Raw genomic sequence first — 26,716 nt, forward strand, 5'->3', positions numbered from 1 at the left:
TGCGTTTTGTGTGTGTGTTTTTAAACGAGTGAATGTGTGTACACAAAAGTTCATATTTGTGCATGTATTGTATGTAGAAAAACATGTCCTGATACGTTTCACTTTCCAGGCCTATTGCCATCTTTCAAAATCCCACATGGCTGCATGAGGTGTAATCGAAAACTGATATTTAATCCAAACATGCTCTAACAAAGTCTAAAAAAATACTTGTTTCAACATGAAAAAGCTCTATTCAAATGTGGCCATTATACTTTCTCCATTTAACCTTGGCCTTCACATCTAACAGCATGGTTTTAACTGCTTCCAGACTGACATGAGAAAGAGTTCTGTTGTGTGAAATGTTAGGGGTGACCATGTGGGGCGGGTGAGGTCAGTGAGGGAGAGAAAGAAAATGGGGTGTGGCAGGCTTAGTTTTGAGTAACTGTCATTTAATAGAGAGTGGCTGCTTCTCTGGGAGCTCCAGGAAGATGGGAGACAGCCTTTTGAGGGAGAGGTTCCTGGCTGGCCTCGGGGGCAGACTCTGGGCCACAGCCCGGGAGAGGCTGACGGAGTATGGCCTTGAAAGAGAGTCTCGTCTAGTTGCTGTCAGAAGTCCTGGATTCCTGGATGCGAACATTGGCTAAATCAGCCCCAGGAGGCCCCAGGTCATGGCTAGAAGGGATCCAGCTTTTGTCAAATTAAAGTCCGATTTGACTTTTCGTAGCAGGTTAGAACTTAGGCAGCAGGTTAGTATAATTAACGTAGCAGGTTATGAGACTTTTAGGTTAAGGTTAGGAAAAGGGTTTGGTAAAATGCGAAAATGTACTTTTGAAGTTAATTTGACAAAAGCTGGATCCCTTTTAGACATGACCTTGCGCTGCTGGGAACGTGACCAAGAATTTCCAGCGCGCTCAGCAGGAAGATATGACAGAGTCCAGAGTCCTGTAGGTGAAGAACACAAAAAGCATAAAGGGTTACGCTGTGCATTAAGCTCAACTGAAACAGCTGCATATGCTTAAAAAGACATGAACACACTGATGCCAGCCACACCCACAAACAGGCATCCACATTGGAAAAAACAAGACTGCACACTTGCGAGTTTAAAACATACAGGCACTTGGAGTCAGCTGCACATTCCTGTATATATATCACAAAAACACACACACACACACACACACACACACACACACACACACACACAAAGGAGCTCATATGCGCTCAGCCTCAAGAAATTCACTGCACATCAACCGTAATGAACTAGTGCCACCTTGTGGTGAAAGACTAATTTTACTTGTACATTTCACTTTAATTCACAGCACTAATTTGTCATATGTTGAGTATGTATTAATATAATTATTTGTTATTTTATTAATTGATAATTTATTTCTACACATTCATTATTAACTTTAGTTTTCAGTTGCATAATGCAAATAATATAGATCTATATCTATCTATTCGTTCCATTTGTCCTACCCAAAATAAATATGAAGAGATGCTGACTTATGTTATGTGCTCAATGGTTCTGTGATGATTTTAATGATATTTTACTGCACACACCTGCAATTATTTAGGTTTGTTGCTATTGTGTACTGGTCGTTCCACTAAATTAGTCCCTTTTGCGTCCCTTTGATATTTTAAGTAGAAATTGTGCACCAATATTACATTTTAAAAGCCTGTTATATTAAACGAAGTATCATTTAATATAGAACACGTTTTTAATATCAACAAATACACTATGTACCAGAGGTGTGGACTCGAGTCACATGACTTGGACTCGAGTCAGACTCAAGTCACAAATATGATGACTTGCAACTCGACTTTGACACCAATGACTCGTGACTTAACTTGGACTTGAGCCTTATGACTCGACCTGACTTGATACCCTCCCCAAGCCCAAATATAAAAAATGATACTATTAAAAAAGTGCGCAGCGCATCAACTCTTCATTTAACGGATTCCAGTGTGAATCGGACAGCAGCCAATCAAATTGTGTGTGGCAGTGCAGAGGAACGCGAGCGGGTGAATTCAGATGGAGGCCTTGGAATGATGATACCCAAAATTATTATTTTCGGGTATAAAGACGACGCTGTATCAACAAAATACGGATTGCAATTTGCAAAACATGCGGGAAGAAAATTACAGACAGAGGTGCAACAATTTCCAACTTTGTTCGACATTTGTAGCTGCACAAAGAACGGTAAATCGTGGCTAATATATCCGACAGCTACCCATCACACGAGGTTGTGTGTTTTTTGCTGGCTTGTGATGTCTGGAGCCTGTATTGTTATGTGCGCTCATCACTACTTGCCTAGATTAGACTTGTTTATTGACTCGCAACCACGCTGTTTGGATCTGGAAAAGTTCAAATGAGCACATTTGTGGCAGAGTGCTTCCTAGAATGGTTGTGTACTCATCCTAACCTGCTGATTACGGCGAGTGCTTAAACTTGTGATTGTGTTAATGCTTCACACAAATCCCACCATCCCCCTCTCTGCTGTCCTCCGTAGTTTTGAGCTTTCTCCATTGATAATGAAGAACGGCGGCTTATTTCATCTGCGGCACCGCATTCAGATACGAATTTCTATCTGGAATAGTGTATTCTAAAATAGTTGAAATTGTTTTCCCCCCACATCAATCTACACACAATACCCTATTATGACAAAGCAAAAACAGGTGATTTTTTTTTGCTCATGGAAAAAAAAAAAAAAAACTGAAATATGACTTTTACATAAGTTTTCAGATCCTTTACTCGGTACTTTCTTGAAGCACCTTTGGCAGCGATTACAGTGTTGAGTCTTCTTGGCACACCTGTATTTGGGAAGTTCTCTGCAGATCCTCTCAAGCTCTGTCAGGTTGGATGGGGAGTGTCGCTCCAGGTCTCTTCAGAGATGTTCGATCGGGTTCAAGTCCGGGCTCTGGCTGGGTCACTCAAGGACATTCAGAGACTTGTCCCGAAGCCACTCTGCGTTGTCTTGGCTGTGTGCTTTGGGTGGTTGTCCTGTTGGGTTATCCTTCACCCCTGTCTGTAGTCCTGAGCACTATGGAGCAGGTTTTCATCAAGGATTTCTCTGTACTTTGCGCTGTTCATCTTTCCCTCAATCTTGACTAGTCTCCCAGTCCCTAGTGCTGAACAAAATCCCTACAGCATAATGCTACCACCACCATGCTTCACCGTAGGGAGGGTGCCAGGGTTCCTCCAAATGTGACACTTGGTGTTCAGGCCCAATAGTTATATCTTGGTTTCATCAGACCAGAGGATCTGGTTTCTCATCGTCTGAGTCTTTAGATGCCTTTTGGCAAACTCCAAGCAGGATCTCATGTGCCTTTTACTGAGGAGTGGCTTCCATCTGGCCACTCTACCACAAAGGCCTGATTGGTGGAATAATGCAGAGATGGTTGTCCTTCTGGAATTTTCTCCCATCTCCACAGAGGAACTCTAGAGCTCTGTCAGAGTGATCATCGGGTTCTTGGTCACCTCCCTGACCAAGGCCCTTCCCCCAATTGCTCAGTTTCCGGGCACCCAGCTCTAGAAAGAGTCTTGGTGGTTCCAAACTTCCATTTAAGAACAATGAAGGCCACTGTGTTCTTGGGGACCTTCAATGCTGCAGAAATGTTTTGGTACCATTCCCCAGATCTGTGCCTCGACACAATCCTGTCTCGGAGCTCTACGGACAATTCCTTTGACTTCATGGCTTGGTTTTTGCTCTGAGATGCACTGTCAACTGTGGGACCTTATATAGAGAGGTGTGTTCCTTTCCAAATCATGTCCAATCAATTGAATTTACCACAGGTGGACTCCAATCAAGTTGTAGAAACATCTCAATGATGACCAATGGATCAGCATGCACCTAAACTCAATTTTGAGTCTCATAGCAAATGGTCTGAATACTTATGTAAATCATGTTTTTTTTAAATTATTTTTTTTAATAAATTTGCAAAAATGTCTAAACCTGTTTTCGCTTTGTCATTGTGGGGTAGTGTGTGTAGATTGATTAGATTAAAAAAAAATATATATATATATATATATATATATATATATATATATGTTATATACATTTTAGAATAAGGCTGTAACATCAAAGGGTCTGAATACCTTCCGAATGCACTGTATTCAACTTCTCAGATGCATTCAGATTCAGTTTTCTAAATTCAGATTCAAAACCGGAGACATCATCCTGGGCCCTCAAACCAACAAGAGGCAAGGTACAACCAAGCCCACACACACACCAGAACAACAGTGGAGCGCACCATAGGCCTGCTGAAAGGACGTTAGCTGTGCTTGTCTGGGACAAGAGGCACACTGCAATACAAATACCAATTTCATATGCCTATGAAATGACATATCTTCAAATGACAATACAATTCCTTTTTAGGTTTTCTACATTGTCAAGGCTTGCAGTGTGCTCCACAACATTGCAATCAAAAATGTCATTCCACTGAATGACCAACTGAGACCTGTTGAGCCCATGCCTGACAGGGAGTGTTTCCCACCACCCATAGCCCTAGCACTGAGGACCAGAGTCAATATCATACACCGGGTTTAGGTATCTGTTCTTCCAAATATTGTAATCAAATCGACAAGGAAAACACATTTACATTGCGCCAGAATTTGTCTCACATGTTTGACACAATCAACAAGTTCTTTCAATGATTGATTTCTATATCAGGCCGTTGCATACATCCTCCAGCTGCTGTTTGAGTCCAATAATTGATGTGTTGATCTCTTCTTGTTTCAGGACTGCATCACAGGCTGACTACATTGCTCGTGTAGCAAAATAAATTTAGAAATCTATATTATTCAATTATTACACCCACACTGCTCGCGCGTGCCAATGAGTGTCTGCGTTGCCAAGGGCTAAAATAGAAGTCAGTTCTATTTGTGACGCAGATCGCGCTGCAAATCCTGCCTCTCCCATCTCCTCATTGGTTTATAGAAGCAGGTACCCCTGTGCCAACTCCTTATTGGTTATACCCACGTGGGGGACTGAAAGACGAACGAGGTCAGTGGCGATAATGCACCTAATTTATGAAAGTTGCCAATCACAATATAAAGTCAAGAGAAGAAAAAGGTTGGAAGGAGGAGATGACTAGAAACCGATGGCTGTTTTATGTGTGGATTAATTGTCGGAGTAGAGGACCTTGTGCATTTCAGGTAAAATAACAACTCAATGTTTATGTCCCAGGACAAATTAGCTAGCAATAGCAAGCTAGCTAAATAGGACAAATTAGCTAGCAACAGCAAGCTAGCTAAATAGCCATAAAGGTTTAATGCTTTTTGTAATGTAATTGGTTCAGAGTTTGTTTTGATATTTTAACATGCGTTTGGCGTGGGGTGAAAAAATACATTTATGCTTGATTGGCAACCGGTTTGGGTTCCATGTGAGACCTCTCCAATTATGCTGCCAATGTGCTGGTCCACAGCAGACAGTGAAGAGTCACTCTGCCCTCCTGTTTTTTTTCTTCTTTGATTTCTCCATGTTGGCGAACAGAAATTAGTGACATTTCTTGCAGCTTTAAAGGGAAGGTTTGTGACCATAAATGGTCATTTAGGGTGTTTCTTTATGTAAATGAGACTTTACGTGCACTAGCTCAGTGTTTTAGAACGTGTCTGATTTATCAAGGCAAAATACTTACAGGTGTGTAAATCAAGCATACGAGCAATTGCTAAATTTTGAAGCTTTTCTTCGCAACATCAATAAATGAGGGCCCTGGTACTTTAAGCGGTACTTGTTAACCAAGCAGGGTGCAGTCCTTTTGAACTTCCTGAATTTATCCATATAGAGTACCACAGTGTGAATCATAATACCCATTAAAAACCTAGTGGTCAAAATGGGAAAATGGTTCTTATCGTTTTCCACTGTTCATTTTCCCCATAGGGGATTTTAGAAACACTTAATGAAATAAGGTCTACGTTTTGTGTAGGCTTACCCTGTTGTGACGTTCTGATAACTGTAAATCACCATAGGACAAGGTGACTTTTATCAATACATTTGCCTGTATTTAATCCCCCAAAATGAAATACTAATGAACTACAAATGCCATGATGATCTGGATGAGACTGCATAATCGAGGCAAAGCTAAGAATCTCTAGATTAACTACCATGTAGTAATGAACAAATTGGCAAAATGTCTTTAAATGGACAATTCTGCAAACTGTCTTGTGCAAGTTTTAAATTGATGTAATACCTGTTAGCAAAGGTGTCAGATAGAGATGATGTGCAGGAGCTTGCAGGGAATTGTAGTCTTTCATGATGTCTACTTTGATGCAAATTTTTGTAATCTGAGAGTAAATGGAGACTAAAATGTTGATAAAAGTCACTTCTCCGAGAGAGATTTAAAGGGTTATCAAAACGTCACGCCAGGGTAAGCCTACACAAAACGTCACGCCATTGTAAGCCTACACAAAACGTCACGCCAGGGTAAGCCTACACAAAACGTCACGCCAGGGTAAGCCTACACAAAACGTCACGCCAGGGTAAGCCTACACAAAACGTCACGCCAGGGTAAGCCTACACAAAACGTCACACAAGGGTAAGCCTACACAAAACGTCACGCCAGGGTAAGCCTACACAAAACACAGCCCTTATTTTTAAGTGTTTCTAAAATCCCCTATGAAAAAAAATTCCCTGTTTGACTGCTAGGTTTTATGGGTATTATGACACTTCCAAATGTGGGTCTCTATAGGCTTTAGCTAAGTGTGCTAACACAGTCTTTAATCTGTCCTCCTCTACCTTTCCTGGCTGGCAAAGTAGCAGCGCTTGACTTGGGCAGGAGCGCACCAGAGCTGAGTACCAGCATTTCAAATGTTCTACTGCTTGAGCTCCTGTTACTTTAGAAAATATTAGCTCAGAAGTATTGTGGAGCTTCTGGACCTAAATATAAACAGTACCTGCACCCAAATTGAGTACTTGCACCTATTTCAGACCAAGTCGAGCACTGTAAAACACCAGGATGTTGTCTCCGGTTTTCAATCTGAATTTGAAATCTGAATGCATCTGAGAAGTTTAATATATGAATTTATATCAACTTTAAATTATAGTTTGCAAACCAGGTACACAGACAGTGAATGCAATATCTACAACATTGAAACTAAATATATAAATATTTAATTGTAATATTCAATTGAATTTTAAAACTGAATGCAATATTAATTAAATTCAGTTTGAAATCATTAAATAAGTTCAATTTATGAATAAAATTTGTGCGTTACAAAATAAAATAATATTCAATTTCAAGATACAAATAAAAAAATATGGAATTCAAATACAATTTCTGTTGCCACTGAAATGACCCATAAATAAACAAACCACTCCCCCGCGTGCGTTTGCCAAGTTGCCCCATGTCCACCAGATGCATATGCGTTTTGAAAATATTGAACGCATGGTACACAGAACACACCACCACCTAGTGCGGCATCCCTAACGTAGCGTGCGTACTGCTCCTTTGACATTGAATGACTTCAATGTCAAAGAGTTTGCGGCATCTCGTGGACATGAGGCGTTAGTTGTACAGCAGGTCATCATAAGAAATACATGTATAAAGCCAGCTATGTCTCTGATAAAAAAATATATATATATCAACCATTATCACTATCAATCCGATTGCATTTGTGTCGTTCCTTGATTTCCCTCGCTAAATCATGTACATTGTGGTGAACGAAGTTTTGTAGTATGCAAATCAATGGGGGTGTCAACAATTTAAAATATTCCATAGAGAGGTGAAAACATACTATGAAACAAACAGCCAATGCTAATGTATAATTTAATTGAACTATTAATGTAAAAGTTGTTCAAAACCTTAATCGATACATGTATTAATGAAATTTGATCCCATATTCTCCATGCGTTTCACCTATACATCAACGTAATGGTAAAGCCCAAAATGCCCGGGTTTCCGCGCGAAAAGACGGCCCCGCGCGCCTGAACTGCATATAGCTAGCCTAAATCAGATGCCACACACATTGTTTTTCAGAGAGCTCTGATTTTACCTCATAGTTTTAACGATTCTTTGTTGTCTTTCCTTGTTTTTATCTAAACGAGTTTTATATTTTAGTCTATCACGCTCACACTTGAAATGCCAGCCAATACCTCCTTGTTTCTGCCAGTGGATGTCAGGAAAAGGTAACGTTACAAGCTAGCTAGCGCAAATGTAATGTTGCAGTGCTGTCATGTTCGGCTAGCTAGCTTGCAGCACACTGCGTTCAGTTCACCCTTTGTCCTGTCAAATAAGCACACATGCATGGCATGGGGTATTCTAATTCTCACCGCATCACACGATCTACCATTCCATGCACAATACTGCGAATTAATGTTGCCACGCTGAAACGGCTCTACTAACTGGATGGATAGCTAACTAGCTAGCATCTTCCACGGTTGTCCTATGCCATGTCTAGCTATTTAACTGTACCAAAGATGCGTTGTGCTTGGGAATAGATTTGGCGCCAAATAATACATTTTGGCTCATGTCAGCTGTTGCCTCTCACTTCAATATTGAATACATGCATGTTTTTATTTCCTAGTTGGCTAACTAATGTTAACGTTCGCGTTAATTGTTAGCTTGCTAGCGATCATCGACTATTTGTGAAATGTTAGCTAGCCGTTTTGAGTTGCTATCTACATTGTTATCATGCTGTAAACAGACATTAACTAGCTGGCTTCTTGTTCGATGCTTGGTACAGTAGCTAGGATAGGAATTCAAAATCATGTCAGGTTCACAATCAAGTGTCCAGCTAGATGTCGTTAACATTTAGCGTTAGCGACCTGTCAACAAGTTGTGCCATGCTAATATACTGGATTTGACTATGTTCATGTTTAGATCATTGTAGCGAGTGGGTAACACTCTGTTTTTTTGTTTACAGGCTGGAGGTGTTGGAAAAAGATGAAGATGGGATCTCCGATGAGGTGAGTGACATGAACTACCAAGTTGGACATTTTGGTTTCGAATGCTAAAGACTTATTTACGTGTTCTGTTATTTCAAACGTTGACTAATGTCCAGAAAGCCGATCATGACTATCCCTTTGTGAAGTTGTATTAGTACGGTACTTGCAGGTTCCTTCTCGACAATAAGAAATAATATAAGCGAAAGTAAATGGCTCAGACTAAAATTAACTTTTTAACATAAGTATAATACAAGAATGCACAATCTGCAGTCTAATATTTACACCTGTTTTGGGGATTGGGGGGCAAGTGTTTACGTTGTGCATTATTTAATGTGTGGCATAAAATCGTGTGGATGAGTGCATATGTGTGGAGGGCTGCTTAGTGTTCAGCATTCTGATGGCTTGTAGCTACAAACTGTCTCGGAGCTTGTTGGTATAAGACCTCATGCTCGATTGTCTTCCTCACCGTAGGTGAGTGAACAGCTTGTGGCTAAGCACTTAAAATAACGTAGATGGGTAGCACCTTCCAAAGCATGTCTTAAACCAGTTTATTTAACTCATAGGACCGTGTCAAAGAAAAGGTCAAGTTGGTGCAGGACTTCCTGCATCCGGATGCCCAGGACCAGCTCAGCAGCCTGAAAGCCAAGATGAAGAGTTCAGAGATCTCAATGGTGAGTTGTGGCTGCATCCTGTCAATCTAATGAATCCACTCACTCTGGCCCATCTCTCACTCCATAAAAATAGTATCTTTGGGTTTGTCCAAAATGGCACCTTATTTCCTATATAGTGCTTTTGACCAGGGCCTACATGTTCCCCTCAGGATGGCTACCTCTCTAAGGTGAAGGCCCTTTTGGGACGTGAGCTGTGTGTGGAGAATGGCTCACACGGTGATGTTGTGGCGCAGAACTGCAAGAATGGCAAAACAAATGGCTCTGCAGCAAATGGTGACTCTCACAAGAAAGAGGATGAAGAAGTAATCATGGACACCAAAGAGGCTGATGCCATGAAGTCTCCTTCTGCCCCCAAAGGCAAGGGAGGACGGAAGAGCAAGTCAGACTCTGAGCCCAAGAGTGAGTAGGAGTGGCTGGGAACATCAATTTCTCCCTTGATTAATCTATACAGTATCCATTTTCTGTGATGTCTCATGCTCTGAAAGATTGGTTCTGATGTTCCATCTAATTGTTTTATCAAACAACTTGTAAAACCCAACACATCTTAGAGAACTTTACATTTTGGGAAATGACCAAGTGTTGAGGCACATGGATGCAATCGATTCCAAATCCTTAAATAATAAAACATTGTTTCTTTACTTTTGTCCAGAATCTCCTGGTTCCAGAGTCACAAGAAACTCTGTCTCCGGAAAACAACCCACCATCTTATCAATGTTCTCCAAAGTGTAAGTAGGAACTCATCTATGTTTCCCTTAACCTTTCAAGGTCTTATGCATTCTGCTCATGAATAAACTTTTCCCTTGCAGTCAGAAGCGCAAGTCTGACGAGGTGAACGGAGAGGTTACGAATGGAGAGGTTACAAATAGAGAAGTGGAAGAGAAGGAGAAAGTAGACCGGGACACAGAGGAGGTGAGGATCTCATTGTGTGGCACCTGTCACTCAGACATGTGATTTACTCTTATTAATCAATGCACCTCCTAATCAGTTCTTTCTGTTGTAGACACAAGAAGAGAAGCGTTTTAAAGTGGAGCCAGACAATAAGTAAGACCATTCACCTTTTAACCTCCCCCTTCAATTGGCCACACCCTTCCTCCAATTTGCATTGACTGTCTCCATCCTCTCTTCTCAGGCCAGTTGCAGAGGACGCCACTAGTGAGAAAATGAAGGCAGTGGCTGCAGCTAAGGTGAGGCTCATTCCTGTGCTCAAGCTGTTATATAATTTCGGAGCAGAGTTGCCATGTCAGTGTCACTGATGCTCATCTCCTGTTTCAGACTCCACCCCCTAAATGTCCAGACTGCAGGCAGTATCTGGATGACTCGGACCTCAAGTTATTTCAGGGAGATCCTGATAATGCGGTGAGAAACTCGAGGCTGTAATACTAAAGAAAATGGGATAAGGTGCCATTTTAACATGTCATTAGGGCCAACTGGATATTTGTTGAATGATGACTTGCACTAAATAGGATTTCATAGAGTAAAACAATATGGATTTATTCTAGGTATGGTTTCATTGATTGACTGGTTAAACAATGACTTTTCTTGATTATGTTTGTATACTTACAGCTGGATGAGCCAGAAATGTTAACAGACGAGCGCCTCTCTCTGTTTGACTCCAACGAAGACGGCTTTGAGAACTACGAGGAACTACCCCAGCACAAGATTACCAACTTCTGGTGAGTGGTTCCTCTATGCTGTCCCTTCAAAATTGTATACAGCATCAGCTTTTTAGTGCATGTTTTTTGCTGTCACCTTGGTGAAGGTGAACTGTTCTTTGTTGCAGTGTTTATGACAAGCGTGGCCACCTGTGTCCATTTGACTCTGGGCTCATTGAGAAGAACGTTGAGCTGTACTTCAGCTGTGCAGTCAAGCCTATCTATGATGACAACCCCTGCATGGATGGTATGGCCCTGACCTTTTTCACACTAACAATGTTTATATATATATATATATATTTGTTTTCCTCCAACCATAGTTGATTTACAATCTTTACTAAATAATTTTATGTAAGATATACTTGAGTGGTGTACCTATGGCTAACTACTGTACTGCTATTTTTCTAGGTGGGGTTCCTGCCAAAAAGCTTGGTCCCATCAACGCCTGGTGGATCACTGGTTTTGACGGAGGAGAGAAAGCCTTAATTGGATTCACTACAGGTAATCTAATCAAGAGCTTCCTTTAGGTTTATTTAAGTGGATTGAACGTTAAAACATTAGCCTAATGCCTATACTCATGGTGTGTATATAGTGACTCAGACCTCTAACCCATGACGTCTTCTCTATCTCCAGCCTTTGCTGACTACATCCTGATGGATCCCAGGGAGGAGTACGCCCCCATCTTCGCTGTGATGCAGGAGAAGATCTACATGAGCAAGATGGTGGTGGAGTTCCTGCAGAAGAACCCTGACGTCAGCTATGAGGACCTCCTCAACAAGATTGAGGTGAAATACTAAGATCGTTTGGTGTAGATGCTTGACTAGGGTCGTGTTTATTAGTGCAACATGTTCAGTGTTGCCACTACAGTTTATTATTGGATAAGTGCAGGTAGTTATTTTTCTGTTTGGTGTCTCATGAAAATGGCCCAAATCTTCACACATGGCAACATCAGCTTCAGCACTGACTTGACTCGCCAGCTCTCCTCTTTGCCCCTAAGACCACAGTGCCTCCTGCTGGGCTGAACTTCAACCGTTTCACAGAGGACACGCTGCTGCGCCACGCCCAGTTCGTGGTGGAGCAGGTGGAGAGCTACGACGAGGCCGGGGACTCTGACGAGCAGCCCATCATCGTCACCCCCTGCATGAGGGACCTGATCAAGCTGGCTGGGGTCACCCTAGGAAAGAGGTAATGATAGGACCTGGTATTGTCTGATGTTGCAACAGACTTGCCGTTTATAAGCACAACCCCCCTGTAGTGCTGTCTGCTTCTCACTAGGCTGTGTGGCTGGAAGAGAATCCAAACTCTCTTAGCATGAAGTTAAAATGTCAGACTGTCGGTCAATAGCTGGATTGAAGATGCACTTCAGTCTAATTGGCTGTGGTTTATTTTATGTTCAAACCGTAAAGTTAAAGGTCCAGCCACCAGAGCTGTGTATGTTCACATGCGGATTTGTGTTGGGGACAATAAGGGGGTTATGTTTGTCTCCCTGCTGTTTGTTCCCTCTGATCCCTGGTGTTTAACACTCCTCTTGACATTCCCTAATGCAGCATGCTGTTGTACTGGTAGGTATTCTACAGCCCTTCGGTCTGAAAATATCCTTGGCTTGTTTGGTGTGCATTGCAACAAATGTGTTGTCATAGAGCAATTTGGTGAACTGTATAGCTCATCTCAATTTGTGCTGTTTGCCATTAAAAAAATCTGCATGCCTATTAAAAGCATGGCTGCTTTGGCTGTCAAGAGCTTGAACACAGCATTACTACATTTTATACTAACATTATAATAATTGATTGCGTTGGGCCAACACCTGCTTCTTTGCCTTCATAGGAGAGCTGCTAGAAGACAGGCCATCCGCCATCCCACCAAGATTGAGAGGGACAGCAAAGGAGGGCCCACTAGAGCGACTACCACCAAGCTGGTCTACAAGATCTTTGACACTTTCTTCTCTGACCAGATTGATCAGAATGAGAAGGATGGCGGAATCAAACGCCAGCGCTGCGGTGTCTGTGAGGTAACTTACTAAGTGCCGATCTGAATGAGGTTGAGCCAAGACTTGGGGGAGCCTTATTTAATTGCACTTTGAATAAGTGCAAACCTTCTGCCAAGCAAACTAGTTAAACTCTTATGCAACTAATTGGTCTCCTGTTCATAATTGAAGCATTTATTTAACTAGGCAAGTCGGTTAAGAACAAATTATTATTTACAATGACGGCCTACTAAAAGGCCGCCTACGGGGGCTGGGATTAAAAATGAACAAAACACACATCACGACAGACAACACTACATAAAGAGACTTAAGACAACACAGCATGAAAGCAACATATGGTAGCAGCACAAAACATGGTACAAACATTGGGCACAGACAACAGCACAAAGGGCAAGAGGGTAGAGACAACAATACATCATGCAAAGCAGCCACAACTGTCAGTAAGTGTCCATATTGTCATTGAATGAAGAGATTGAGATAAATGTCCAGTTTGAGTGTTTGTTGCAGCTCGTTCCAGTCACTAGCTGCAGCGAACTGAAAAGAGGAGCGACCCAGGGATATGTGTGCTTTGGGGACCTTTAACAGAATGTGACTGGCAGAACGGGTGTTGTATGTGGAGGATGAGGGCTGCAGTAGATATCTCAGATAGGGCGGAGTGAGGCTTTAGAGGGTTTTATAAATAAATATCAACCAGTGGGTCTTGCAACAGGTATACAGAGATGAGGAGTATAGAGTGCAGTGATGTGTCCTGTAAGGAGCATTGGCGGCAAATCTGATGGCCGAATGGTAACATCTAGCCGCTCAAGAGCACCCGTACCTGCCGAGCTGTAAGTTACAACTCTGTATTCTAGCATGGGTAGGATGGTCATCTGAATCAGGGTTAGTTTGGAAGCTGGGGGTGAAAGAGGAGTGGCTATGATGTAGCTTTGGTATGCCCTAGTTTAAAACACTCATGTTCTCATTCCTCTGTCTACAGGTTTGCCTCGTTCCAGACTGTGGCAAGTGTTCAGCCTGCAAGGACATGATCAAGTTTGGCGGTAGTGGTCGCAGCAAGCAGGCTTGCCAGAAGAGGAGGTAAGTTGGCTGATCTTTAGTGCCCCTTAGTTGCGTAGATAAATGGTTCCTGCCATGGCTGTTTCTGAACACTCATAACATTTTGTTCCAGAACACTGTTCCTTCCCATGAACTCATTCTGGAAAACACTAAACAGTTCTGAGACTGTTAAAAACTGCCACTAAGTGTGAACTGAGCCATGGGGTGGAACTGGGGATGGGGCTACACTAGCCAGCTAATGAACCTCTTCAGAGCCCTTTATTTCAAATTGGGAGCTTATGTTGTAGGTATGGTGGCTTGAACTCATTGGCTAATGTGATCTGCTCTCTTATCAATGTAATTGCCCCACCAGATGCCCCAACCTGGCAGTAAAGGAAGCTGAGGATGATGAGAACATAGAGGAGGAAGAGTTATTGCCTGTAAAGGCCCCTTCAAAGAAGGTGTCCAAGGCCAAGACTAAGAAGCAGAGTAATGGCAAGCTGACCTGGGTTGGAGACTCTATCAAAGTATGTACTCTTCGTGTTGTAGGAAGTTCTTAACCTCAAACTGGTCAAAATATCCCTTAGTACACTAGACTTGTAATATCAAAAATGTGTATGTAATTTGACTGACTTGGGATAAAGGTTCTTTCCCTCCTATGTTCAGACTGAGGGGAAGAAGCAGTACTACATGAAGGCGCGTATGGACAATGAGGTGCTAGAGGTGGGAGACTGTGTTTCTGTCAGCTCTGATGACCCATCAATCCTGCTCTACCTGGCCAGGTAGGTTCTATAGCAGTTTAAGAATCTTGACTTGGCCTTTTCTATTGGTTTCTGAATGGCTCAGGGGTTGACTGTCTTGTCTTGGGTCTCCAGAATCACATCTCTGTGGGAGGATAACAATGGGAAGTGGTTCCATGCCCACTGGTTTTGCCGTGGTACAGATACTGTACTGGGGGAGTCCTCTGACCCTCTGGAGCTGTTCCTGGTTGAGGACTGTGAAGACATGCAGCTGAGCTACGTAGAGGGCAAGGTCAACGTCATGTACAAGGCCCCCTCAGACAACTGGTTCATGGAGGTAAGAATTCATTGGCTTTATCGCTCTTTAAGCGGGGTTGCCAGCCTGGTCCCAGATCTGTGCACGCTGTCTTTCCAACTACTACGGTCCTTGTCATGCCAATTGTCTATACAGCTACTACTCCATGCACCTCATCACTGATGTATTTCGTACCACTGTGTTTCCAGGGTGGCATGGTAGAGGACATCAAGGTGATTGACGATGACAATGGGAAGAATTTCTTCTACCAGCTGTGGTATGAAGGAGACTGTGCCCGCTTTGAGACCCCGCCCACCTTCACACCCCAAGAGGACTGCAAGTTCAAGTGAGTCATAATTGACATTTAAAGTGCTGATAGGGCTGTCAAGTACTTACATTTGGAGCTCTGAAAATCTAGTACTGGAATACCTTAAAGCTGACATTTCCTCCGTGTGGTTCTTGAAAAGTAATTTTGAAATTAGGTTTTTAAATAAGCTCTTCTGCTCCAATGATTTAATTTCTGAGTAGTTTGATGTGGACTTTCATTTCTTTCCTGCAGTTTCAATTAACTGGTGTTTTAAAACCATATACGGTTATTATGACATCAAATGTTGTCTTGAACTTGGCTTGCCATACAAAGGGAAATGTTGTCTCGAACTTGGCTTGCCATACAAAGGGAAATGTTGTCTCGAACTTGGCTTGCCATACAAAGGGAAATGTTGTCTTGAACTTGGCTTGCCATACATACAAAGGGACATGTTGTCTCGAACTTGGCTTGCCATACATACAAAGGGACATGTTGTCTCGAACTTGGCTTGCCATACATACAAAGGGACATGTTGTCTCGAACTTGGCTTGCCATACATACAAAGGGACATGTTGTCTCGAACTTGGCTTGCCATACATACAAAGGGACATGTTGTCTCGAACTTGGCTTGCCATACATACAAAGGGACATGTTGTCTCGAACTTGGCTTGCCATACATACAAAGGGACATGTTGTCTCGAACTTGGCTTGCCATACATACAAAGGGACATGTTGTCTTGAACTTGGCTTGCCATACATACAAAGGGACATGTTGTCTTGAACTTGGCTTGCCATACATACAAAGGGACATGTTGTCTTGAACTTGGCTTGCCATACATACAAAGGGACATGTTGTCTTGAACTTGGCTTGCCATACATACAAAGGGACATGTTGGGTGGTTGTTTTTTTTGTTTGAGAAACATGATACAATACCCTACATCTCAAATGGCAAAATGTTGAATTCCAATGCATAGTGCCTTTGGAAAGGCTTGTCAAGTGGTAATGCTGTTTTTCTTCTATACTGCAATTCATTACAAATTGAGGTCTTCAAATTACAATTCAGTGCTTGAAAGTCCTTGAATTTGACTTTGCAATGTCTGAACCTTTTAAGTGTTTGACATTTTGATAGGAGGATTAATAAGTTTGTCTTGGGTTACCGTGTCTCCTGTATTTCAGCTTCTGTGCCAGCTGTAGTAGGGCTGAGGAGAGGGAAGAACAGGAGACTCCTCGGGTGTTTGAACCCATAAAGGATGAGGACCATGACTCCAAGGCCTTATATGCTCTGGCCTGCCTGAAGGGAGAGCAGTTCAGAGTGGGAGACAGCTGCTACCTGCCCCCTGATGCATACAACTTCAGGTGAGTGGAACATCCAGGAATACTGATGCTTATACATGGCATTGTTGAATACTTGTTTCTGAATGGTATATTTGGTTTGCTAAACCAGCAAGTCTGTTTGTTTAGTCACCAAGGGAACTAATGTAGTGATCTCGTAAACTTGCTATCTACTTCAGTGGATGTTGAAAACATTTCTAGTGGCAAATGTGTTCATTTATAGCATTGGTATAACAGGCATAAATAACTCTGGACTCTGCATTCTCTGGACAATAATGCAACTCTGTGGCACTTTAGTTTGGCTCCGCTAGCACATCGTAGAACACCTTCCACGTTCATGATTTGCATAGGATGCAAAGCCCGTTGTTGATTCTCTTACATCAGTGATATTCAAAGTCGGAGTCACGGGGTAATTGTGGTGGGGTCGCGACAAAACAAATTATTGTAACAAATTAAGAGTACAGGTTATTGTATGGGACAGTAGGCAAATGTTTTTGGGAAAGATCTGTTAAGGGATAAATCTTATGAATTGAAGATCATTTGATGTAAATCTAAATGTATTGAGTTTGTCGTTTAGATTTGGAGGGGTGGGTCCCTAGAGATTCTGGTGCAAAATTGGGGTCCCTGCTGAAAGATTCAATACCACAGGCAAATCCTAGTGTTGGCAAATTCAACATCAGCTTTTGAAAAACTTTTTTATATACACATCTCCCCTTACCATAAAATGTTCTTGTGCTCAGTGTGAAGGCAGCCAGTCCAGTGAAGCGTCCTCACAGGAAGGAGGATGTGGATGAGGAGTTGTACCCAGAGTACTACAGGAAGCATTCAGACTACATCAAGGGCTCCAACCTGGATGCCCCTGAGCCCTTCAGAGTGGGACGCATCAAGGAGATCTTCTGCCACAGACGCAGCAACGGGAAGGCTGACGTTTCTGAAGTCAAACTGCGCTTGTACAAATTCTACAGGTGAGCGCCCAAGTCAAATGTCATGGTAGAACTGAAAAGGACCCCTTGGATCCATGTCAAATTTAGTGACTTTTGTACAATAAGAATTTCGGCCTAAAATGCATCTTCACTGTGAGGAGGTGAACTGGTGCCAATATATGCATGTCTATATAATTTTGTATTCTGTGGTTTTACTTTACTCTTAATGTTCACCCTCTCAGGCCTGAGAACACTCACAAGGGGGCGAAGGCAGGTTACCACACAGACATCAACCAGTTGTACTGGAGTGATGAGGAAGTGACAGTCAACATGTCGGAGGTGCTGGGCCGGTGTCGTGTGGAGTACGGAGAGGACCTGAATGAGACCGTTCAGGACTTCTCCTCAGGCGGACCTGACCGATTCTACTTCCTTGAGGTGAGGCCGGACTAGATGAGAAGCAATTGAGCAACTTTAACTTCCCATATTAATCTTGCATGCTAAGTAGCTGAGATGCTCATTTGCGGAAGTTTGCTCAAGATGGTAATATCGGTCTCCTTCTCACCCAAAGGCTTATAATGCCAAGTCGAAGAGCTTTGAGGACCCACCCAACCATGCCCGCTCTGCTGTGAACAAGGGCAAGGGGAAAGGGAAGGGCAAAGGTAACTACTCTCCTCTGGTACTTATTGCCAGTCATATAGTTCTCACCTTTTGAAATGTCCTCTTGCCTATTAGAGGTTTAGGCTTGTCATGAGGCTTCTCTGACTACTGTTGTAACTGTGGCTCCAAACCCCCTGCCCTCCAGGTAAAGGCAAAGGGAAGTCGTCTTCTGTTCAGGAGCCTCCAGACCAGGAGCCTCAGGACCCCAAGGTGCCCAAGCTGCGTACCCTGGATGTGTTCTCTGGCTGCGGTGGGCTCTCTGAAGGCTTCCACCAAGCTGGTTAGTAGTTTCTTTACTTCAACAGCTTGGGAAATGTCTAAGTTGTGTTTGTGACCACGAGGGAACTTTTTTAATATACAGGTAGAATTTGTTACAAGAGTAATGTTAAGTGTTTGTCAGGCCACATAGTGACTGCAATTTGTTGTTGGCCCCAACCTGTCAGGTATTGCCGAGACTCTGTGGGCCATTGAGATGTGGGACCCAGCAGCCCAGGCCTTCAGACTGAACAACCCGGGCACCACAGTGTTTACAGAGGACTGCAATGTGCTGCTAAAGCTGGTGATGTCTGGAGAGAAGACAAACTCCCTGGGCCAGCGGCTGCCCCAGAAGGGAGATGTGGAGATGCTGTGTGGAGGCCCTCCCTGTCAAGGCTTCAGCGGCATGAACCGCTTCAACTCCAGAACCTACTCCAAATTCAAAAACTCTCTGGTGGTGTCTTATCTCAGGTCAGTTAAATATATGTAGGAGTATATTATTGATCTGGCCAAGTACAGAAGCTCCAGTCTAAGTGGTTGCTGTGTAGTTGTATACTTTCCCCTAACGTGTATTCTCCTATAGTTACTGCGACTACTACAGACCCAAGTTCTTCCTGCTTGAGAACGTGAGGAACTTTGTCTCCTTCAAAAGCTCCATGGTCCTGAAACTGACTCTCCGCTGTCTTGTTCGCATGGGCTATCAGTGCACGTTCGGAGTCCTTCAGGTGAGTTAACTTAAGCTGACGTGTTTCTTTCTGATTGATGAATCCAATAGTCTGCAGTATTACGCAATGTTTTTAGTTATTGTGAAAGTCATTCATGGGATATGCTTAAGCTTGACCTCTGCTGTCCACTCCTCCCAAGGCTGGGCAGTACGGTGTAGCTCAGACGCGGCGCAGGGCCATCATCCTGGCGGCCGCGCCTGGGGAGAAGCTTCCTCGCTACCCAGAGCCCCTGCATGTGTTCGCTCCCCGGGCATGCTCTCTCAACGTGGTGGTGGACGACAAGAAATATTTCAGCAACGTCACACGGTAACCAGCCACCAGTCAATGTAAAAGCGTGTGGTTGTATAGCTTGTGATGTGAAGGATGAGGGTTGTCTAGTTTTCTGATTTGTTCCTTCCTGTTTCAGAGGTAATGGCGGTGTGTACAGGACCATCACAGTCAGGGACACCATGTCTGACCTGCCAGAGATCCGCAACGGAGCGTCTGCTCTGGAGATCTCCTACAACGGAGAGCCCCAGTCCTGGTTCCAGAGGCAGATCAGAGGCACGCAGTACCAGCCCATCCTCAAAGACCACATCTGCAAGGTACAGCTGCTGCCTCAGTTACAATCAACTGGTGGCTCAGCAGTAACTTGTTAGAATAGGTGTGACTCGGTCTTTGGAGTCTCTTGGATGCCTCAGTGCAGCTTAGTGAAAAGCTGTTTGGTTTTTACAGGAGCAAAGAGCACCACACCTGGGGAGCAGATTTTTTTTTTGTGTGCCTGTTATGCTTGTGACATTGGTTAAATGAGAACTGTCACGAGGATGGGTGGACGATAGCTTTCCCTGAAACCAACTAAGTCCCTCTTTGGTTCCCAGGACTTGAGTGCCCTTGTAGCGGCCCGTATGAGGCACATCCCCCTAGCACCTGGCTCTGACTGGAGGGACCTGCCCAACATGGAGGTCCGGCTGAGGGACGGGACCTCATCCAAGAAGCTCCGCTACACCCACCCTGACAAGAAGAATGGCCGCAGCAGCTCTGGAGCGCTGAGGGGTGTTTGTACTTGTTCAGGAGGTACACACTTTTATGGATATTTAGGCCATACAAATGTTATTAAATGCTTAATGATTTCATCCGTTTCCATTTTAAATACAATAGCAACCTTCAACACCTAGCAACCTAATCAGTTTAGCCTCTTTGCTAAAATAGTGGGTGCTTGGAGTGTTCATAACTCTGACAAATAGTCTTAACCTGTTCATTTTTATAGCACTTTTTCAGGTCAGATGGCCAATGTAATTTGGATGGCAAATCCAAGGGTTTGTTGTAATGATGTCTGTAGAAATGTTCTGATTGTCGTCCTGTCCTCTAGGGGTTCCCTGTGACCCTGCTGACAGGCAGTTCAACACTCTGATCCCCTGGTGTTTGCCCCACACGGGGAACCGCCACAACCACTGGGCCGGTCTCTACGGCAGGCTGGAGTGGGACGGCTTCTTCAGCACCACCGTTACCAACCCTGAGCCCATGGGCAAGCAGGTAAAATCTAATACTGTACCAGCTCTAGCAAAATTGATGAATGGCTAGGACCATTTCACAGCCATGTACAGTGGTTGTAGTTTATAAATACTAGTCTACAGAAATGTATTGGTCTCCCTCCTGCAGAGCTGTAATGTTGGGTGCTTTGGGTACTAAATGTCCTGTCATGTTTTAGGGTCGTGTCCTGCATCCAGAGCAGCACAGAGTGGTCAGTGTGAGGGAGTGTGCGCGCTCTCAGGGCTTCCCTGATACCTACCGCTTCTTTGGAAATGTTCTAGACAAACACAGACAGGTACTGGACTTGGGTCTCTGTTCTCCATCAAGAATTCAATCCCCTCCTAGAAAATGCCTTGAGTGACTGTGTCCCCCCCCCTCAGGTTGGCAATGCTGTTCCTCCACCACTCTCCAGAGCCATTGGACTAGAGATCAAGAAGTGTGTCTTAGAGCGGATCAAGGAAGAGAATGACAATACAAAAGAGAATGAGAAAGGTTAGGCCTGCTCAAAGTGCATCCTGTGGTGTTACTGCTATTTGGGCATTTTGATGAATTACTGATAGTGGCTTTAATGTGGATGGGAAGTGTGTCATCAGTATCCATACTATGAATGTCATTTTCCTCCCTCAGAGAATGGGAAGCAGGAGAAGATGGAGGTGTCGGACTAGTGCCCGGCCCTATTCCAATCCCCTTTCCACTGAGAATCAAATTCCCCGGAGACTCTGAAGCCCACCACGCCACAGGAGCTCCTCATATTTTTTAAATGAGCTGGCCAGTCTGCAGTACCATTCCATGTTTATGATTTTTAAATGTGATTTTAACCGTGTTTGGAAAGTGAATAAATTGTATGTAGTTTTTATATGTTGTAATATTTCAAATAAAGCTCTTATTAAATGGCAGTTCCTTGGCATCAGAGTTTTAAAACAGAAGAAAATCTGCATGGGACTTAAGCAATTAACTAGACTTACAGTATCTGATCAATTTAAGCATATGCTGTGTTCATGACTAGGGAAACTTTAGTGGTCCCCCCCCCAGTCATGCACAATATTATGATGGCAGTAATTACATCGAGCCTGACCTACCTACAAACAAGTGATACGCAGTCAGCATGATAAGTCTTTATTCAGAGCCACATCTTACTACATGAACAAAATCTGGCATTCCTCCTGAAATGTCATCTCAGTTGTTTGATGGTCTGCGAGGGGAGAAAAGATGCAATTTAGTGAAGCATCTAGATTTTAAACAGCCACTGATTAGGCTTTCAATGCATACGAGTACTCCATCTCCCATAAATCTAAATACTCACTTGGCCCATTCCACATTGAGGATAAGATGATCGTATCCAAATCCTGACACTCCTGCGATGGCTCTGGCTGCATCCTCCCTGCGGTGGAAACTGATGAAGGCAAAGCCCTGAAGGACAATCAGAGGCCGTTAGAAGGCAAACAATTCCAACATGACGACCAGTAAATTCTCCCACAACTTTCAATTAATCTTTTTACCCTGCACAAGCAAGTTAATGGTTATCGTGAACTTCTACTACTCACCTTGGACTGGCCTGTGTTTTTGTCCTTTGCCAGGTAGATCCTGGAGATGGAGCCGAAAGGCCTGAAGAGCTCCTGCAGATCCGTCTCGCGTGTGTCCTCAGACAGGTTGGTCACACGGATGGTGGCGTTGTCATCAGCTGTGGAAGGATAGACACACTTGGTTACAGTTTAGGTTTGTGTTATGCCTGGCTTTGTTGGAATTCCCCCAATGAAATCAAGAGGAGAAATGTCGTTTTAAATCTCTGATTGGACTGCTCCATGCTGAACCTGGACCACGAGTGTAGTCCAGACATCAAGATACTTCTCAAACAACACCATGGTGTTGAGGTCTATAGACTCGTATGCCCCTTATTATCCGGGCTGCGTCGCATCCGATAGGGCGTCATTGTAAATAAGAATTTGTTCTTGACTTGCCTAAACAAATATTTTTTTATAGAAAACAGAGAGAGTCAAATCATACGTACATGCACCACGGCGATTGGGCTGCATGGACTCTCCTCGACGTGTGCTGCCGTCCCTCAGGCTGGGGGGCACATACTTCCCTGTTTTGCTCCCTGCAGCTGGTGCGGCAGGCTCAGGCTCGTCTGAAACAAAGTTTAAAAAAAACGTTAATCATGACTGTACATTTACAGCACAATATAACTTTAAGCTATGGGCAATTATGACAATACCTCCTGCAGTCTTTGTCGGGTCTCCAGTGGACAGGCCCAGCTGCTCGGCCAGCTCCTTCTGCATGGGACCCAGAGTGTCCTTGTAGGGGCAGCGGGTGGTCCAATGGTCTCCTTTACAGATTCGACAGGACACTATCTTCTGTCCCTTCAGCTTGTTCATGGGGTCCTCTTCCACATCTTGGGCATTCAGGTCCTGAGAGAAGGATTCAGGTTATTACATATCACTGATTTATACCAGAACTAGGATCATATAAAAACAAATGAACTGGTGGATTGTTGCGACTGAAGATATGAAGAGACAATTCCTTCCCAGGAGATCTCTGATGGCTCAAAGAGAACAATAGTAGGTCAGCTTCTCCTCACCTCTTTGCTAGAGATGAACACCATGAAGACATCATCACTGACTGTGGTATCAGCAACATTGGGACCTGGTGGGTCATACTCGGAGTTGCCAAACTTCTTCCAGTTCTGATTGGCGGGGATAGAAAAGCAATGTTAAATCAAAATACCTTCACATTTTAACCCCTTACACTCGTGGGAATTGGCCTAAATTGAAATGTGAATAAGGATATGCATGACCATGGCAGCAACTGAAAGAACACTTTGGAGATGATGGGGAAATTATCAGACTAAAGGTGACAACAGTTCACCTGACACATGACTGAATCCAAACATTACACTTGATTTTATGTGCATTTGACATTTACTGTACTTTTTGACGCATTTGTTGATAACGAAATCTGGATACATTCAGTAACAAAGAATGTGTGTGAAAAACTTGGGGTACGTGCAACAAAATAACAAAAAAATGACGAGGGTTTAAGTGAGGACTAACTGGTGTTTTCAAGTGGCCACACCTCTCTAAAGTGTGAACAGTTCCCAAGCAATTTTAATGCACTTTTATGACTCAAAGATTCTTTGACTATAAGGTGCATTTTTGAGCTCTCCTATCTGTGCCATTGAGGAACTAGAGGAAGCACACTTGCAGTTACTTTGTTTGGAACACCGCCCTGCATCCCTGCCTTTACCCAATTACTGTTGACCTTTACGCAATACAAAAATGATCCATTATAAATCACAATCTGGGTCAGATGGCCATCATTTGAAATCTTGTTCTATTGCCAACATAACTAGCTAAATGATAAAATATGATCTTAATGTTAGGCTTTCACAAGGCAACTCAGAGAAGTCGATCGTAGTTTTGGTGTCATGAGTGCAATTCAGAAGCCTATTCAGCGGCAAATCATCTTCACAATACCAAACAAACAAACTCAGGTAAAGCTGTTAAGAAGCCTTTTTGACCTAGACTTGGCACTCCGGTACGACTTGGCGTGCGGTAGCAGAGAGAACAGCCTATGACTAGGGTGGTTGGAGCCCCTGGCAATTTTTGGGGCCTTCCTCTGACAAGCCCCAAAAAAATGCCAAGGGTTCCAGCCACCCTAGTCATAGCCTGTTCTCTCTGCTACCGCACGGCAAGCGTTACTGGAGCACCAAGTCTAGGTCAAAAAGGCTTCTTAACAGCTTCTACCCCCAAGCCATAAGACTCTTGAACAGTTAATCAAATGGCTACCTGGACTGTTTGCATTATCCCTACCCCACCCCAATTTAAGCTGCTGCTCTGTTTATTATACATGCATAGTCACTTTACCTACATATTACCTCTACTAACTGGTGCCCCCGTACATTGACTCTGTACCAGAACCCCCTGTATATAGCATCGCTACTGTTATTTTATTGTTGCTCCTTAATTATTTGTTTTATTTATTTTTTCCCCTTAAAACGGCACTGTTGGTTAAGGGCTTGTAAGTAAGCATTTCACTGTAAGGTCTACGGCTGTTGTATTTGGCACATGTGACAAATAAACTTTGATTTCTGTTCAGTATGGGGGGGTATAACCCCATGTCATCTTGTAACTGTACATCAAACATAGTGATCATAGATGTTGACAGTGTATATTACATGAGTCTTAGGATATGTGAAGTGCCCATTTGGACTAATGTGTGTTTGGCTTGCTTGTATGACATCAGTGGTATTTATTATAATCCTTAATGTCTCATCTTTCAAAACACAGAGCCTCGTAATTTACAGCGTTTCCTCACTCAGACAAAACAATTCTAAAGTGACCCAATAGCAGGATTGATGGGAGCAACTTCTTGTCACATGCAGTGCTCAAGTTCAGAACAGCTGTCAGTCAAAACCCATCAGGTGACCCTGAGCTCTGACGTCGTGCATAGCATGTTATTGTACAGCCACTGCCTCCAAATCTGCCATTTTTCACCCATATACAGGTACGAGTGTAAAAGGTTAATGTACAATCCTATCAAACTCAATACTGGGATGTTGTGCAACCAAAGGTTAAGATTGCGCTAAATTCCAAAAGAAAACACTGACCTTTCTCCTGGCAACAGCTTTGGAGGCCTTCCTAGTCTCAATCTTGAAGGTGCGAATAATCTATTACACAAATTACAAATGTTAATTTCTTGGTTAGTTACATCTGATTCAGACAATCAGGGTCAGTAGACTTTCTGGGAAGGAATCAAGAAACCCACTCCTATTTGGATGAGCATTATAACAAAAAGTACCTTGAACTTCTTTCCATCCTCATCGATCTTGTATTCCGTGATGGTTTTGATATTTCCTTTGACGGTTTCTTTTGGAGGGGGTAGGGTACCTGGTGGTGGGGATGACAACATACAAATGAGGCCCTGATAGTTAACAATAATATCGATGCTGTCTGTTAGTGGATTGTTAGCTGCCTACCACCAACTAAGGCAAGCCAACTACCGCATGACGAGTAGACTTTGTTTTCCTGACAGACAAACGTTATTTAGCTACCAAGGTTACTTACTAGCTAGCCAACTAACTTTACAGGGGGGGGGGGGGGGGGGTAGTCTTCTCCCTGACAAATCACAAAAAAATTCTTCCTGACTACGAAGTGTGACAGAGAAACTAACGACTATAATGGAAGTCAAAAATACACGTGGAAATCGGCCGGTTTAGCTAGCAAGTTAACGTCAATGCTAGCAAGCTAATGCTAGCCCGCTTCTTACCTTCGTCTCCCTCCTCTTCAACCTGATCCGCCCAACTGGGCTTGGAACTATAAAGAAAGATTAACACACAGTTTTTGAGAATTCAAACACATGATATATACGATAATCAGTATATATGTATTGAAGAACTCACTCGTCGTATTCAATCGACGGCATTCTGTCTATGCGCGCAGTGGCCAGAGAACAAGGAAAAATACATGAACGATACAAACTGAAAAACTTACCAAATAGGATAGCTAGAGCGCCACCAATGGGTATGGAGGCTACTTAATGCAACTTAAACGATAGGGCACAAAATCTTATTCGATGAGGATTAAAGGCGGTTGGCAACCAATTCATGTTGAATTACCGCCACCTAGTAGACTGGAGTATAACTACCTTATTTGTTTGAATTTGTTTTGGCCTATCCCTCTTAAAACTTCCGGCGCGGACAGAGATGGCCGCCTCGCTTCGCGTTCCATGTTTACATACCCTACAATACTCATCTCATATGTATATACTGTACTCTAT

At 43.2% G+C, this 26,716-nt stretch overlaps 2 protein-coding genes across 4 annotated transcripts; one reads left to right on the forward strand and one right to left on the reverse strand.

Annotated features, from left to right (window-relative positions):
- Positions 1-7,909: 7,909 nt before the first annotated feature.
- Positions 7,910-21,837, forward strand: LOC110486372 (DNA (cytosine-5)-methyltransferase 1). 3 transcript variants are annotated; one of them, XM_021557909.2, is made up of 35 exons: positions 7,910-8,099; positions 8,837-8,879; positions 9,422-9,529; positions 9,679-9,928; positions 10,179-10,254; positions 10,336-10,438; positions 10,530-10,570; positions 10,659-10,713; positions 10,802-10,885; positions 11,093-11,202; positions 11,310-11,428; positions 11,590-11,682; positions 11,815-11,966; positions 12,179-12,366; positions 12,729-12,743; positions 13,006-13,189; positions 14,142-14,239; positions 14,571-14,724; positions 14,864-14,979; positions 15,073-15,274; positions 15,442-15,578; positions 16,717-16,896; positions 17,613-17,837; positions 18,038-18,230; positions 18,364-18,454; positions 18,598-18,732; positions 18,896-19,178; positions 19,291-19,432; positions 19,572-19,738; positions 19,839-20,016; positions 20,290-20,485; positions 20,781-20,944; positions 21,120-21,236; positions 21,322-21,433; positions 21,569-21,837. In XM_021557909.2, the coding sequence occupies exons 1-35, from the start codon at positions 8,053-8,055 to the stop codon at positions 21,604-21,606; spliced, it is 4,596 nt and encodes a 1,531-aa protein (XP_021413584.1). In that variant the 5' UTR covers positions 7,910-8,052; the 3' UTR covers positions 21,607-21,837. The 3 variants fall into 3 exon arrangements, with proteins under 3 accessions (XP_021413584.1, XP_021413585.1, XP_021413586.1); XM_021557910.2 differs by having other exon boundaries at positions 10,336-10,435; XM_021557911.2 differs by lacking the exon at positions 12,729-12,743 and having other exon boundaries at positions 7,911-8,099.
- Positions 21,838-22,041: 204 nt separating this feature from the next.
- On the reverse strand, positions 22,042-26,448 carry eif3g (eukaryotic translation initiation factor 3, subunit G). Its single transcript, XM_021557912.2, has 10 exons — positions 26,340-26,448; positions 26,207-26,253; positions 25,739-25,827; positions 25,548-25,607; positions 23,520-23,624; positions 23,157-23,349; positions 22,950-23,069; positions 22,486-22,622; positions 22,245-22,351; positions 22,042-22,133 (listed from the first exon to the last, which is right to left on the reverse strand). The coding sequence occupies exons 1-10, from the start codon at positions 26,360-26,362 to the stop codon at positions 22,118-22,120; spliced, it is 897 nt and encodes a 298-aa protein (XP_021413587.1). The 5' UTR covers positions 26,363-26,448; the 3' UTR covers positions 22,042-22,117.
- Between the last annotated feature and the right edge of the window lie 268 nt (positions 26,449-26,716).

Source organism: Oncorhynchus mykiss, chromosome 13 (assembly GCF_013265735.2).
Source record: "Oncorhynchus mykiss isolate Arlee chromosome 13, USDA_OmykA_1.1, whole genome shotgun sequence".
NCBI classification, from domain to species: Eukaryota; Metazoa; Chordata; class Actinopteri; order Salmoniformes; family Salmonidae; genus Oncorhynchus; species Oncorhynchus mykiss.

Coding starts and splice junctions, on each gene's coding strand:
- LOC110486372 (XM_021557909.2), top strand. CDS start 8,053: ATGCCAGCCAATACCTCCTTGTTTCTGCCAGTGGATGTCAGGAAAAG. Junction 14,725..14,863: donor GGGTTGGAGACTCTATCAAA/GTATGTACTCTT, acceptor TCCTATGTTCAG/ACTGAGGGGAAGAAGCAGTA. Junction 18,231..18,363: donor ACCGATTCTACTTCCTTGAG/GTGAGGCCGGAC, acceptor TCTCACCCAAAG/GCTTATAATGCCAAGTCGAA.
- eif3g (XM_021557912.2), bottom strand. CDS start 26,362: ATGCCGTCGATTGAATACGACGA. Junction 23,625..25,547: donor AAGCTGTTGCCAGGAGAAAG/GTCAGTGTTTTC, acceptor CCCGCCAATCAG/AACTGGAAGAAGTTTGGCAA. Junction 23,070..23,156: donor CCCGACAAAGACTGCAGGAG/GTATTGTCATAA, acceptor ACTTTGTTTCAG/ACGAGCCTGAGCCTGCCGCA.